Below are 14,344 nucleotides of genomic sequence, written 5' to 3' on the forward strand. Positions count from 1 at the left end.
GGAAAGCAGTATGGAGGTTCTTCAAAAAACTCAAAATAGAAAAATAGACCCAGGAATTCCACTTCTAGGAATTTACTCTAAGAATGCAGCACTCCAGTTTGAAAAAGACAGGTGCACCCCTATATTTATCGCAGCACTATTTACAATAGCCAAGAAATGGAAGCAACCTAAGCGTCCATCAGTAGATGAATGGATAAAGAAGACGTGATACATATACACAATGGAATATTATTCAGCCATAAGAAGAAAACAAATCCTACCATTCGCAACAACATGGATGGAGCTAGAGGGTATTATGCTCAGTGAAATAAGCCAGATGGAGAAAGACAAGTACCAAATGATTTCACTCATCTGTGGAGCATAAGAACAAAGCAAAAACTGAAGGAATAAAACAGCAGCAGACTCACAGAACCCAAGAATGGACTAAAAGTTGCCAAAGGGAAAGGGACTGGGGAGGATGGGTGGGAAGGGAGAAGAGGAATAAGGGGCATTATGATTAGCACACATAATGGGGGGGGGGTCACGGGGAAGGCAGTATAGCAGAGAGAAGACAAGTAGTGACTCTGTAGCATCTTACTACGCTGACAGTGACTGTATAATGGGTATGTGGTGGGGACTTGATAATGAGGGGAATCTATTAACCACAATGTTGCTCATGTGATTGTATATTAATGATACCAAAAAAAAAGAAAATAGGGCTATTTAGGTCTTCTATTTCTTCTTGAGTAAACTAGGTTTGTATCTCCCAAGGAATCTGTGTTCATCTAAATTGTAAAATTTATTGCCATAAGTTGTTCATAGTATTTTTTGTTGTTTGAGTATCTGTGGAATCTACAGTGGTGTTCCCTCTCTCATTCCTGACACTGGTTATTTGTTTCTCCTCTTTTTTTCTCCTTATCAGTCTAGATAGAGTTTTACACATTTTTTCTTTTTTTTTGAGCTTCTCAAGGAATCAGTTTTTGGTTTATTAAATTTTCTCTATTATTTTTCTCTTTCCAATGTCACAGATTTCTGCTCTACCTTTGTTATTTCCCTTCTGCTTATACTTTCAGTTTGCTCTTTTTAAAAAAATTTCTTAAAAGTAGAAGATGAGGTTTGATTTGAGACCTTTTTCCTAAAACAGGTGTTTAGTGCTATAAATTTCCCTTAGGTCCTGCCTTATTAGTTGCATCACAAGATACAATGTCAACACATGAACATCTACTGCATTACTACCTACCAGCAACGAACAAGTAGAAATCACAATTAGAAAAACAGTACCACCTACAATAACTCCAAGAAAATAAATATTTAGCTATAAATCTAACAGAACTTGTACAGGATCTGTATGCCAAAACTACGAAATGCCAACAAAAGAAACCAAAGATGTAGATGACCAGAGAGACATGTCATGTCCATGGTTTAGAAGACTCACTACCATAAATAAGTGAATTCCCCCTAAATTTATCTATATATTTAAGGCAATCAATAATTGAAGTTCCAGCAGACCCTTTGTACAGATAAGCTGATTCTAAAATGCATACAGAAAAACCGAAATAACTTTGAAAAGGAAGAATAAAGTTGGAGGAATCACGCTACCTGGTTTTTAAGACATATACAAGCTACAGTAATCTTGATTTGTTAGGTCAATGGAAGAGAACACAAAGCCCAGAAACAGACTATATAAACATGGCTAATTATTCTTGACAAAGAGGCAAAAGAAATTCAGTGGAAATGGACATTCAGCAAATGGTTCTAGAACAACTGGACATCCATCCGACACTCCCAGCCCCAAAAAACTAAAGAACAAAAACCTTACACTTCATAAAAATTAACTCAAATTTAAGAGGGGGAAATTAGTGAGAATGTTTGCTATCTTGACCTGGGTGATGGTTACATGAATGTATACACATGTCAAAATTCATCAAGCTACACATTAAGATTTGTGCCTTTTATTCTATGTACCTCAGTATAAAAAGTTTTAAAAAATTTAAACATCAACAAAGTCCGCTATTGCAGATTCTGCCCTGGTTGTGCAGGCACCAGTCAATTGGTGATCACTGTGCACAGCTATTAAAACAGACAAATCGAAAAAAGTTAAACATTTAAAAAATTAGTTCAAAATAGGTCATAAATCTAAATGAAATACATAAAACTATAGAACATTTAGAAGAAAATACAGGAGAAAATCTTCAAGAACTGGGGCTGGATAAAGATTTTTTAGACATGACACCCAAGAGCACAGTCCATAAAAGAAAGCTGACTTTCCGGTTTTGGACTGAAAAGTGGAAACTGGACTTTTCCAAAGTTAAAATTTTTGCTCAGTGAAAAATATTGTTAAGCGAATGAAAAAGCAAGCTGCAGACGAGGAGAAAATACTGTAGACCACACAACCGACAACAGGTTTGTATCTGTAATTCATAAAGATGCTAAACTCAACAGTAAGAAAACAAACCCAATTTAAAAGTGAACAGAAGATTTAACACATGCATCACCAAAGAAGATACACAGATGGCAAATAAGCTCATGAAAAGATGTCCACCACCGTCAGCATCAGGGAAAGGCAAACCCCCACCACGATGCAACTCCACTGCGCGTCTACCAGAAGGGCTACCACCAAAGCACTGACACCACCAACTGCCCGTGAGGATGCAGAGCAACCTTCAAGACCGTTTTGCTGAATTAACTTTTTTTCAAACACGCTACATAAATATGATCAGAAAAAGCAATTTGACACTGTGGTTTTAGGCAAAGACGCACTCACCAGCTGACTCAACACAAGTTTCCAGAACATAGCGAACAAATTTGAGTTGTACACTGTATTTGAATGAACCATAAAATGCTTTTCTTTGCATGGGTGGAATCCTCTAGACTTCAGTTTATTGTGTATTCGCTATTTCCTCATTTCTTAAACACTCTTGAATTTAGCCCTTATTTTGTCCTAAAGCAGGGGTCAGCAAACTTTCTATAAAGGGTCATTGTAAATACTTCAGCAACTACTTGACTCTGTCCTCAGCAGAGCAGCTGCAGACAGGCATGTGTATCTATCTGTTCAGTGGATTCCAATACAACTTTATAAAAACTGCAGCTTGATTTGGCCTATTAGGATCATAACTCACCAAGCCCTGTTCCCAGGGCTGGAGCAGGGAAACTCACCAAGCCCTGTTCCCAGGGCTGGAGCAGGGAAAGCAGCTGCCATTTAGAACTCAGCTGGCAGCTACGGGGCAGACCAGGGCCAGCTTCCATTGGCACCAAATGTTCAATTAGCAGCTGCCTGGTTTTGCTGGAGAAACATCTCAACAGCTTGCAAGCACTGGTCCCAAGGGAGTTCCAAGAGGTCCTGATCAAAGCAGCCACTGTAGCCTCACACACACATTCTCAGTCCGAGCAGCCAGGGCAGGGCCTGTGGCGTGGAGGGGCTGAGGGACTGTCGTAAGGGGCCAGAGCTGTGTCAGGAGCCCAGTTCTCCTGGCCCCAACCCCAGGTCTTCCCCACTCAAAAATCCCCCCTTTATGAACTGGGTGCTCCCCAGGAAAACAGCAGAAACTCCACCTGCCTCATCATGAAAGTAATGGCGATGCTTCTCAGGGCTGTCCAGGGACGGCCTCAGCGTGGGACCTGGGTGACCCTGAAGCACATCCCGGGGGAAAGGAACAGGGCCTTGGTCCTCCATCCCGTCCGGTGGCCCGAGGCACATGGCTGCAGGCCAGCGTCCAGGGCATTCTGCCGAGGCCCGTGGTCTTCAGAATACCCACAGCGGGCTTGAAGGAATAGACTTTATTAATCTAGCTCTCAAACAGTAGTGGCTAAAATTCAGCTGAACTGTAACAATCTATTTATAGAGTGCAGCCTGCAGGCCAGGTGGGGCGGCCTGGCTCTTCCCCAGCCACCCACCAAGTGCAGCCTCCAAACAGACCTGGGCCACTTTCTCCCTGCAGCACAGAGAACTTTTATATACACGTGACCAACCCCTCAGAGATAAAACACCGGGCAGGAGGCACCAGACCAACAGAGAGGCAGACAGACAGCAGACAGGGGGCTGAGGCTGCTGAGAAGGCCCGGGGCCTGCTTCAGCACTTCTTCAGGCTGTAGGCCAGGCTACCGGGGACCCTGCTGCCCTGCAGGGGTGGCGAGTTCCAGACAGCAGAGCTGGTGCGCTTGTGGTAGCGGGGCTTGCTCTTTTTGAAGATGTCCTCCAAGTCCAGGGGCAGAATGGCTCCAAAGAGCTCGAGAAGGTTGGGGGGGTGGTAGTATTGGTGGATGATGGCATGGCTGAGCTGGGTGCCTGCAGGGGAACATGGAGGGCCGGGTCACTGCCTTGGGGTTCCCCATGAGCTTCCCTCCTCCCCAGCCCTTGTCGCCCTCCACTCCAGCACGCCCCACCTCCTGCCACATCAGCCCCTCTCAGAGCCTTCTTCCTCCCCACCTCCCCACCCCACACTGATGAAGCTCTTACTGCACATTCCTACTGCCAGCCTCCGGCAGCTCAGCCTGAACTGGTGTTCAGGAGCTCATGTGGGCCAGGCACTCGGTTGAGCCCTCACTGCAAGACTCTGCTATCCCAACAAGCCTAGGGGAGGCATTTTATAACAGCGAGATGTACCCACAGGCACACAGCTAGTAACTGGTGGAGCCGGGGTTGGAAGACAAGTCTAACATGCATACGTTGCTTGATGGCCTTGGTTGGCTACTTATCACGGTGCAGGTGCAAGCTAGAGGGCCTCAGGGCTGAGGCTGTGCATGCTCTGTACCAGCCTTCCTATACCCATTCATTCCATCCTCAACAACCCTTCTCAGCTGGTCCTATTGTCACCCCCATTTCACAGATGAGAAAACTGAGAGTTTAGGTACGCTGGAGAAGGTCCACCACGGCTAGGTGGCTTTGCAGGGCGTCTGGCTCCCTAGATGCTCAGACTCCTGCCTGCTGCCACCTCAGAAAGGCCTTGGCGCCAGAGTTAAGGAGAACAAGTCAGATTCTGGCTAATGTGGGGTTTGCATGTGTTTTCTGTACACCCGAAGGGTTCTGGGCTCTGCCCCAGCCTGACCCTTAGCTCGGCAAACTATAAAGCACCCACTGTGTGCACTACTTCCACTCCACTCCCAGCAGGCCTTGCACCCAGGCCTGTGGAGGCACAGTCATGCTCACCCACACTTCTGATTAAACACTGGGGCCCTCACAGTTTGGGGTCATGTCCTGTTCAAGTGCTCTGCCGTAAGGCTCCCCTGACTACCAGCAGGCTGCACCCCCAGCTCCAGCTCTTAGTGTGCTGCTGGAAACCCCCTGCCACTCTTAGCTCTGTTCCCACCCCATTCTGCTCGTCTCATCTGGCCTGCTGTGCAGGACTCCGAGGAGGGGCCTAGGGCCCGAGTTGAACACCCAGCTGCCCGCAGCCAGCCACAATTTAATACATTTGTTGACTTGTTGAGAACAAAGGCATCTGACATTGTAGATATGATCCCCAGATGAGCCCATGGGCCAAAGGGTGCCCACCCTTCCCTGGGTGCATCCTAAGGCCAATGCCTCACGTGGCCAGCCCACAGGCACAACGGCCTCTCGACACCTGCAGCTGCCAAGCCACGACCTCCAGGGCCTTAGAAATCACAAGTGAGGACCCAGGGCTGGGGTGCTCTGGGTGCTGCTTACCTCTGGCCCAGGTGGGGATTGGCTTCCGGGGTTGGGCCTCATCATCAGTGGAGTCATCGCTATTCAGATCCATCCCATAGTTATCTGGGTTGATCTTGGGGGGTGCCCTGTGCCCTTGTGGAGTCATTTGGTACGAGGTACAAGCTGGAGACTGGAAAAGTTAAATGTGGATATCAACCCCTTCCCCCGAATTCCTGCATCTCTCACCATCTAAGGCACTGGGGCTCTGGTCCCTTCCTTTATTTCATGGGAAAAATTAAAAGGTTCAGGGGCCACTTTTTAATTAAAAAAAGTCACAACTACGTATGTGACTCTGAATTTTGCTTTTACATATTAAAGCATGTGATCAGCGCCACCAGCGTGTCTCCTTTTGAACAGCCCTAGGGGCCTCCTCTGGGAGCCCTGTGATTATACTTTAACCAACTGTTACAGGTGAATGCTTAGTTAGCTTCTAAGTTGTCAACATCTTAAACCATGCTGCAACAAAAACCCTTCCTCGTGCTAGTTTGTCTGGAAATAGTCTAAATACTTGTCAATAGGGGCAGTTAAAGGAAGTCTGGTATAACTAACTGCTACACAGCCATCAAAAATAAGAGATTTGAAAGTGTGGAAATAGATGTCTACAATATACTAAATGAATGAAAAGAGGGGAAAAAAATCAAGCTGCCAACTGGTATGTGTGAGAGGCTAAATGTTTGTGGTCCTCTCGGAACCGTCCAAATTCCCATGTTAAATCCTAATCGCGGAGGGGATGTTATGTGGAGGTGGGGCCTTTGGGAGGTAACTAGATCACAAGGGCAAAGCCTTCATGATGGGATTGGAAAAGGCCCCAGGGAGCTTTCTCTCCCCTTCCGCCAGGTGAGGACAAAGCAAGACTGCCGTCTGTGAAGCAGGAAGAGAGCTCTCAGCAGACACTGAATCTGCTGGTGCCTTGACCTTGGACTTCCAGCCTCCAGAACCATGGGGAACAAACTTGTTTAAGCCACCCAGCCTCTGCCAGTTTGTTAGAGCGGCCTGAACAGACTAAGATAATATATATAGTCTGTGCTCATTTAAAACTATGTATACGTGTGTGTATGTGTATAGAATGTTTATAGATGTAAAAATACAGAATGATATACGCCAGACTTAAAGAGTTTTTCTGAGGGCACCTTCCTTTATCTCTTTTAAAAAGTTTAGTGCCTTTTTTTAACACAACAAATTCTACTTTCAGAATAAGAACATACCTATCAAAAATAATAAAACCAGTTGGGCCAATTGTATTGTTCCTCTTTCTTATGGCCTTAAACATATATAGTCAGTGTTTCCAATTACTGGGATGAGCTGGGGGCCCACTCTGCTCCAGTGCCGGGGCCTCACCTGCACGTCCACGGTCGTGTTCAGGCCTTTACTGGCTGCTGCAGCCTCCTTGGCTTTCTTCTGCTGCTCCTCTTGCAGCCGCTGCTCAGCCAGGCGCTGCTGCTCTTCCTGGGACCCAAAGGCCCGCCAGGAGTTAGAGACCACGTGTGTGCCCGCCTCTCCCACTATGCCAAGCCCACGTAGCACAGCAGACAAGGCTCCTGTACCAGGAGCCCCTGGAACCTCCTCAGCCCAAAGCTCAGTGCAGACCAAGCGGGAGCCCCCATGCCCTGCCCCCATTACCTTTTTCTTCTTCTCCTCAAGTTCCTTCTGCAGCCGCTCCTTCTGCAGCCGCAGGGCCTTCTCCCTCTCCTGCTGTTCCCTGCGGATAAGAGAGAGCCGGTCAGGGCAGGAAGTCCATCCCTGACCCAGGCCCACTCCTGCCGGGGAAGTCAGACCCACTGGCTCAGGCCGCAGAAGCTGGACTGGCAGAATGGGCACTCCAGCCAAGAGCCAGTGGCCACGCTTGTGTCTGAGGGACTGGGAGAGTGCACACCAAGGGTACGGGGTGGTTGTCCACCAAGGGTGGCCCCCACTCTTCCACACAATTTAGTCTCTGAGCCTCAGCCTTGCCTGATGTCCGATGGGGAACCAAACACCTTTCCTCCAGAGTCACATAAGAGGTAAATAAATCATCCAGGTCACCTCTAACCATCCTGACATGAATGGCAGACACCAGGCTCCAAGTCTGGTATTAAGCTGAAGGGCTAGTCATGGCTGGCTTGTACTTTGAACAAGTCATTTAACCTCACTGAACCTGCTTCCCTCTTTGGAAAGTGCATTGCTGACCCCTACACCAGAGACCTTCAGGTAAGGATTAAATTAAACAAGGGAATGTGTAGAAAGCACATAGCAGGGAACCTGCTGAAGCAGTCAATGACTGTCACATGCTCAACCCCTGAAGCCCTGGCGCTGCCTGGCACACATGCAATTCTAAAACCACATCAGCTGCCACCCTTCGTCCCCCTCCCAGACTCCTGCCTGACATGAGGCCAACAAAACCAGGGACAGCTCTTTGTCAGCCAGTAGGCACCGGGAGATGGCCCCGAGTCCATCCAGCCCTCTGGCTGTGACTCCCCACTTCTTCTTTGGGCCTGTAGCCCCCACAAAGGTGAACATGGGAAAAGTGTGGGCTGGTGTTTCCCAAGAGGTGGAGTAGGAGAGAGGTAGCTGCTTGGCCTGGGCTTGGGTACACACACACGTCTACACGTGCACAGCGAAGGATCCCATGCATCTGCTGGCCACGGTGACTGCCTTCCCTCCCCTGGGAGCTGCCATGGCCTCCCAAAGGGCGGGGTGGAGCTAGAGGGAGGGGGCAACCTGTTCTCATCACCGCCAGAGGAGGCACATTCAGGTGGCAGGGCCAAGGACGCTGAAGGTCCTGCACGGTAGTGCCTCAAGAACTCTCCTGCCCGGATGCCCATGGTGGTCCCCTGGAGAAGTACTGGCTTACCCCAAGGCCCCCCCTGTGTCAGCTGCGGAGAAAATGACCCAGAGGAGTCAGCACATGCAGCTGGAGGCAGAACCAGGACAAACCCCGAGGAGTCAGCACATGCAGCTGGAGGCAGAACCAGGACAAACCCCGAGTGATGCCCCCCCCGTTCCTCCCCAAATCTCCAGTCGCCAGTGCGGTGTATTCAGGGGGTCTGCCTGCCGCAGGCCTCTGCCCTGGGAGGCACGAGAAGCCTGGTCTTCAGCCAACCCAAGTGAAGTGGGGAGCCACATCTGGGTGACGGCAGCCTGTCTCTCATCTGCACACACACACAGGAGGGCAGGGGGCGGGACGACAGGACGTCACCTGGCCAGCTCACCTCTTGGCCTGGAGCCGCTCCTGCTCCGCCAGCTGCCGCTCCTGCTCGCGCTGCTCCGCCAGCCTCTTGGCCTCGGCCGCCTTCCGCAGCCGCTCCTGCTCCTCCTCCTTCTTCTTCTGCAGCAGCTCCTGGTGCCGCCGCTCCTCCTCGTCCTGTGAATGCACAGCAAGCTCAGGGCCGCAGGCCGGGCCTGGGCAGGAGAGGCGAGACAGAGGTGTGGGAGCGGGAGGGGAGGCCTGCAGGGGCCAGAGGACCTACTGTCCTCCAGCAGCCGAGGGCCAGCCCCCGAGCAGGGCTCCGTGCGAATCGCCACGACCAGCCTGAAACGGCCCTGCTTTATTGCAGCAGCAGATGGTACTTAAGGGTAAAGACCGGAGCCAGGCTCACTCATGGTGAGACACCAGGCAAGTCGCTAATGCCCTCTGGCCTCAATTTTCTCATCAGTGGAATGGGAACAACACCTACATGTTATGAAGTTGCTGAGTTTATATACTTAACATACTTTGAACAGTGCGCATAGCAAATCTTGAGAAGTTTTAGCCATCAGTATTATAACCCCCTAACAATAGATTGGTGTTCCCTACTTCATAGACTGACAGTTCCCAGGAAAAGATGGGCCCCTACTTCTACAGGCAGAACATACTCCTCACTACAACACTATTAGGTAGATGCCACTTGCTACCTGAAGGAACTGAAGCACAGAGAGGTCAAGTAACCTGTCTAGGGTCACACAGCTAATAAAAATAATTTATATATATATTTATAAGTTATATTATGTTTATATATATGTTTTTTTGTATTTATTATATATAAAATATAATATAAATATAATAAATGGCAGGGCTGAGATCTGAAGTCTGGCTCCAGAGTCCATGCACTTCTCTCTCACAGTGCTGCCTCTACACAAAAGGGACGCAGGAGACTGTCCCCCTCCTGTCACCATCCCTGGCTCCAAAGCATTTGCTGAATCTCCTCTGGGCTTGGAGTAACAAGACCCAGTGGGCTCAGCCCGATGAGGTAGGTGTGCGCACGGCTCCTTGGGGCTGAGGTGGTGCCGCCCTTCCGCACCTCCTCCTCGTTCCCAAGCGCCTCCGCCCACTGGCGCTCTCACCTGCTGTAGCCACCGGAGCCTCCGTGCCTCCTCCTCCTGCTTCCTGCGTGCCTCTACCTCCTCCATCTTCTTGGCTGCTGCCTTTTTCTTGGCCTTCTCCTCAGCCAGCCGCTCCTCCTTGGCCTGCAGAGCCCACCCACATGTGCCCACTGCAGCAGCCCTCCTCACTCAACCTACAGAGTAGGGCCCAGAACTCTGCACAACAGGCCCAGCCCCCTCACAAAGGGCTGCTGCTCAGTGTGGGGCACAGGCCCTCCACCCTCAGCTTGGCTCAGAATGGACTCCTGGGCCCACGGACAGACAGAAGAGGGATGTAGGGCATCAAACCCATAACTTCCCCGGAGTCCAGTCCTAACCCTTGGGCCACCACATCTGACCCACCCTGCGGCCTGCCGCCCGTAGCCCAGGGCTTGCACCTTCTCAGTCTTCTCCTCAATCTGAGCAAACTTCTGTTCAATCTGCTTCTTCTTCTCCTCCTTCATCTGCTCTACCCGCTCCCGGGCCTGCAGCACCTTGCGGAGGCGCTCCTCACGCTTCCTGTGGGCACAGGGCAGTTGTGGGGGGCCTGTAGAGGCTGGGGTGGGCCGCGGCCCAGGAGCCAGGCCACTTACAGCTTCACCTCCTCCAGCCACCGCCGCTTGTCCTCCTCCACCTTCTGCCTGCGGAGCTGCTCAGCCTCCTCCTTCCGCCGCAGGTTCTCCAGGCGCTGCCGCTCCTTCTCCTGGGGAGAGGGTGGGGATGTGGGTGAGGACAGCAGGGTGCTGGGCCAGGGGTGTGGCTGGCCCAGGACAACCCAGCAGGCCCCAGCCAGATGGGCGGCAGCATCACACTGCTTCTGAGGGACGGAGCTGCCCCAACACGCCTCCATCTCCAACCATTTTGAGGCCTGGGGCTTCAGTCTTTCCTCCAGGGAGAGCCTAAGGGCCTGAGTCACAAATGCCCCCAGCTCAGCCCTGCCAAGTCGTGAGCAGCACAAAAATTAGGTTCAAAACTGGCTGTGTGCTCTGATTACAACTACATAAAAGTGCATTTGAAAAGAGGCAGAGGAATGAGATTGAGAGGGGACAGAAAGACCACTTAGAACGTCATCGTCAATGTTCTCCTTGAGGGGGCGCACCTCTAAAATGTCCAATATTACTCAGCATACAAAGAACCAGGAAAATCTCAACTCCCACGGAAAAAGACCATCAATAGCTACAAAGGCCAAGATTACAGATGTTGGAAAATTATCTGACAAAGACTTTCAAGCAGCTATCATAAATATGCTTCAACAAGTAATCACAAACATTCTTAAGGCAATTGGAAAAATAGAAAATCCCAGCACATAAAAGACTGAAAGAACAAAATGGAAATTTTAGAACTAAAAATATAAGAACCAAAATAAAAATCTCAGTGGATGAGTCCAAGAGCAGAATGGAGAAGACAGACATCCATAAACATGAAGATAAATCAATGAAATTTATCCAATGTAAACATGGAAAAAGGTGTTGAAGAAAAATTAACAGAGCCTGAGGGAACTGTGAGACACCACTGAGTGAGCTGTCATCCACGTCATCGCCATCCCACAATGGAGAAGAGAGACATGAAAAAAATGTGAAGGAATAATGGCTGAATAGGCCCCAAATTTGATGAACGGTATAAATCTACAGATTAAATAAGGATATGGTCAAGACCCAAACAGGATAAACCCAAAGAAATACACATCCAGCCCGATCATAATCACACTGGTGAACACAATACAAAGGGAAAATCTCCAAAGCAGCCACAGATAAAAGACACAATGCCTATTGGGGAGCAATGATTTGAATGACAGGGCATTTCTCACCAGACGCTCTGGAAGCCAGAAGGAAGTGGCACATTTAAAAAGAGACGAAGGAAAAGAATTGTTAACCCAGAACTCTCTCTACATCATCTGCACTTTGGAAGCAAAGGCCACAGAACACCCAGAGAGCCCACCAACCCTCTCTTCCTGCCCTGAAAGCCAGCCAGACCCCACTTTCAACAGGACTCAGCAAAACAGGTTTTCATCCTGAAGCCGGAGTGCTGCAATTTCCCAGCAGAGGTCAGATAACTCATCCTGTGCACTGTGAATTTTATAGACGAACACAAGAGATGTTCACGTCATACAAACCGTGTTTCTGCTCTGCCAACCCTTCAAAGGTGGGCTGGGTTGTCCCTGTTCTCCGAAGGCCACCATCAAAGCTAAAGCAGAGAGTGAGAGGAACCCAAGAGCTTGCGCTGCAGCCCCTTTTGCCTCTAGGGGCCTCGACTGAGTGGTCTGTCTGCTGTCTGTTGGATCGCTTCACACCAATCCCTATTTGGGGCCTGACCCGGATCACTCTCTGGGTACTCCCATCTCCATGAAGGCATCTCTGCTCTCATTTTGTAGCTGAGGAAACTTGGGTTAGGAAACTAGCCCAAGGGCCCAAGATCCCTGCCTACTGAGGCACCCTGGTCTCCTAACTGGGGGCTGTCCCACCCCTACCAGATGCCCTGTTGGGGACCTAGGCTCCCCAAAGCAGGGAAGGGCAGCTTCCTGGACCTCTCGGTCATCACCATGAGGGCACGTGGGAGTTCCCTGTAGAAGGAACAAATCTGAGTCTGGTTCACTGCTATGGGCCCAGGTGCCTAGCATGCCTGGCACAATAATAGGTGCATAAGGCCACAGAGCCTGTTTGCTGGCATACTGGAAGGCACGCTGTGGTCACCTTATCCACCCAGAGGGGACCAGACTCCTCGCAGGAGAGGCAAGTTCAAGGCCCACCTGTCCAGCTGCTGGGAAGCCCCTCAACCCACCAAACCCAGGGCAGTGCTGCTGAGGCTCTCAGGCTGGAGGCAGAAGCCTTCCTGGTGGGAGCACCCCCGAAGTGCCAGTGGGAGCCAAACAATGAAGAGACCGCACCCTTGCAACTCAGGAGACCCCAAGGAGCCAAGACTGCGCAGGTCCAAGCTCTCCATGAGAAGAGAACAGCTCCCTGCGGCCTTCTTTCCAGTGGCTGCTGCTGACAGTTCCACTGTCACCCGGCCTGTACCCACAGGTTCCTGGCTTCCTCCCACTGCTCTGCCCCCTGGGCAGTAGCTCACCTCTGTGACCCAGTAAATCTCTTGGCTCTGGGGATCAGAGACTTGTCTGCTCTCTCCACAGCCCCAGCCCCCGAGGGGGAACCCAGTGCTGGGGGAGGGAGGGAGGTGGCTGTGGGGAACACTTCCGGCTGTGGCCCTGGTCAGTGACTGGGCCCAGGTCCTGCCCTCTTTTGCTTTCTCTTGCTTCAGGGAGGCTCTGAGATTCATCCTCCCAGGAGCAGGCAAGGGCTGAGAGGGCAGGCTCTGCAGAGGGAGGACACTGGGCGCCTCCACCCCCACCGCCTCTCCCCGCTCACGGTGTTAGTGCTCCTACAGGTGCTGTCAGCTCTGCAAGGGAAGGGCTAAAGCAGGTAAGTGCTCGGTGGGGCTAGGTTATAAGGACAGGAAAAGGCTTTACTTACAACGAAGCCGCACTGTGGAGGAGAGGAGACAAGGAGAAAGCCGAGAGTTAATGCCAGGCTGGGCACATCCTGGAAAGCAGGCCACCCTCTTGGCTATGCCAGTGAGTCTGCTTGGGACCTGCAGCCTCTCACCAGGAGTCCCACCAACTCCTCTCATCTCACCTAGGCCTCATCCCCAATGAGCGAAAGCATCCGTCTATGTACCTCACCTTAACAACTCAAGCCACCGGCTGGGGGAAGTGGGGGACAGATGGTCATGGCAATGGCCAGCTAGACCAATTCTGCAACTTCCCAGCTCAGGACCCAAGAGCCAGGGATTATACTGAGCTGGCTGAGCCTCTAGACCACAGTGTAGAGTCCAAGAGGTCATGAGAGTCCCCAAATGTCACGGCAGCCAGGGCCCCAGAGGCTTGAGCTTGCCCTTGATCAGCTCAAGGGTGCACTCCTTGGCCCAGACCCACGCTGCTCCCAGCCACCTAGTGGACAGACTGGAGTCCTCAGCCATGCTGCTCTGGCTCTAGCAAAGCTTGGCCCAGGGCACAGGCTCCCTCACCTTGGGGTCCACGCGCAGGGGAGTGTTGCGCTTAATGAAGGACTTCATGACGCTGCTGCGGGGGCCCGAGTTCGGGGTCATGAGCATCTGATTCTTCTGCACAGTGTGCAGGAAGGTCCGGAGGGGCCGCACCACCTGCAGATGAGGACCAGGGTCAGGACCACAGGCAGGGCAGGAGCACCACGGGAGGGCAGATGCCCACTCACCTTGCTGGCTGGGCAGGGCGGAGAAGGGGTCTTGTTTCTGGGGGGCTGCAGCTCCTCCTCCTCCTCCTCCAGCTGCTGCTCCTCGTCCAGCTCACTCACCGCCTGCTTGTAGCTGCGCTTCCTCCTGCAGAGGCATGGTGGCAGCAGCATTGTGGGG

General features: G+C 51.1%; 1 protein-coding gene across 9 annotated transcripts in view; it reads right to left on the minus strand.

The window, feature by feature from the left end:
* Positions 1–2,378: 2,378 nt before the first annotated feature.
* Positions 2,379–14,344, minus strand: part of INCENP (inner centromere protein) — a 34,044-nt gene continuing 22,078 nt past the window's right edge. For 7 of the 9 annotated variants that reach the window (XM_073217651.1, XM_073217650.1, XM_073217653.1 and 4 more), the window contains 11 exons: positions 14,188–14,311; positions 13,982–14,116; positions 13,429–13,440; positions 10,555–10,664; positions 10,360–10,480; positions 9,944–10,066; positions 8,833–8,984; positions 7,265–7,343; positions 6,983–7,090; positions 5,624–5,774; positions 2,379–4,264 (listed from right to left, as the gene is read on the minus strand). In XM_073217651.1, coding sequence (XP_073073752.1) covers positions 4,050–4,264; positions 5,624–5,774; positions 6,983–7,090; positions 7,265–7,343; positions 8,833–8,984; positions 9,944–10,066; positions 10,360–10,480; positions 10,555–10,664; positions 13,429–13,440; positions 13,982–14,116; positions 14,188–14,311 — 1,330 coding nt within the window. In that variant the 3' untranslated portion in view covers positions 2,379–4,049. The remainder of the gene's footprint in view (positions 4,265–5,623; positions 5,775–6,982; positions 7,091–7,264; positions 7,344–8,832; positions 8,985–9,943; positions 10,067–10,359; positions 10,481–10,554; positions 10,665–13,428; positions 13,441–13,981; positions 14,117–14,187; positions 14,312–14,344) is intronic. The other 2 variants (XM_073217656.1, XM_073217655.1) reach the window with 1 other exon arrangement.

This window comes from Manis javanica, chromosome 11 (genome assembly GCF_040802235.1).
Source record: "Manis javanica isolate MJ-LG chromosome 11, MJ_LKY, whole genome shotgun sequence".
In the NCBI taxonomy this organism is placed as follows: domain Eukaryota; kingdom Metazoa; phylum Chordata; class Mammalia; order Pholidota; family Manidae; genus Manis; species Manis javanica.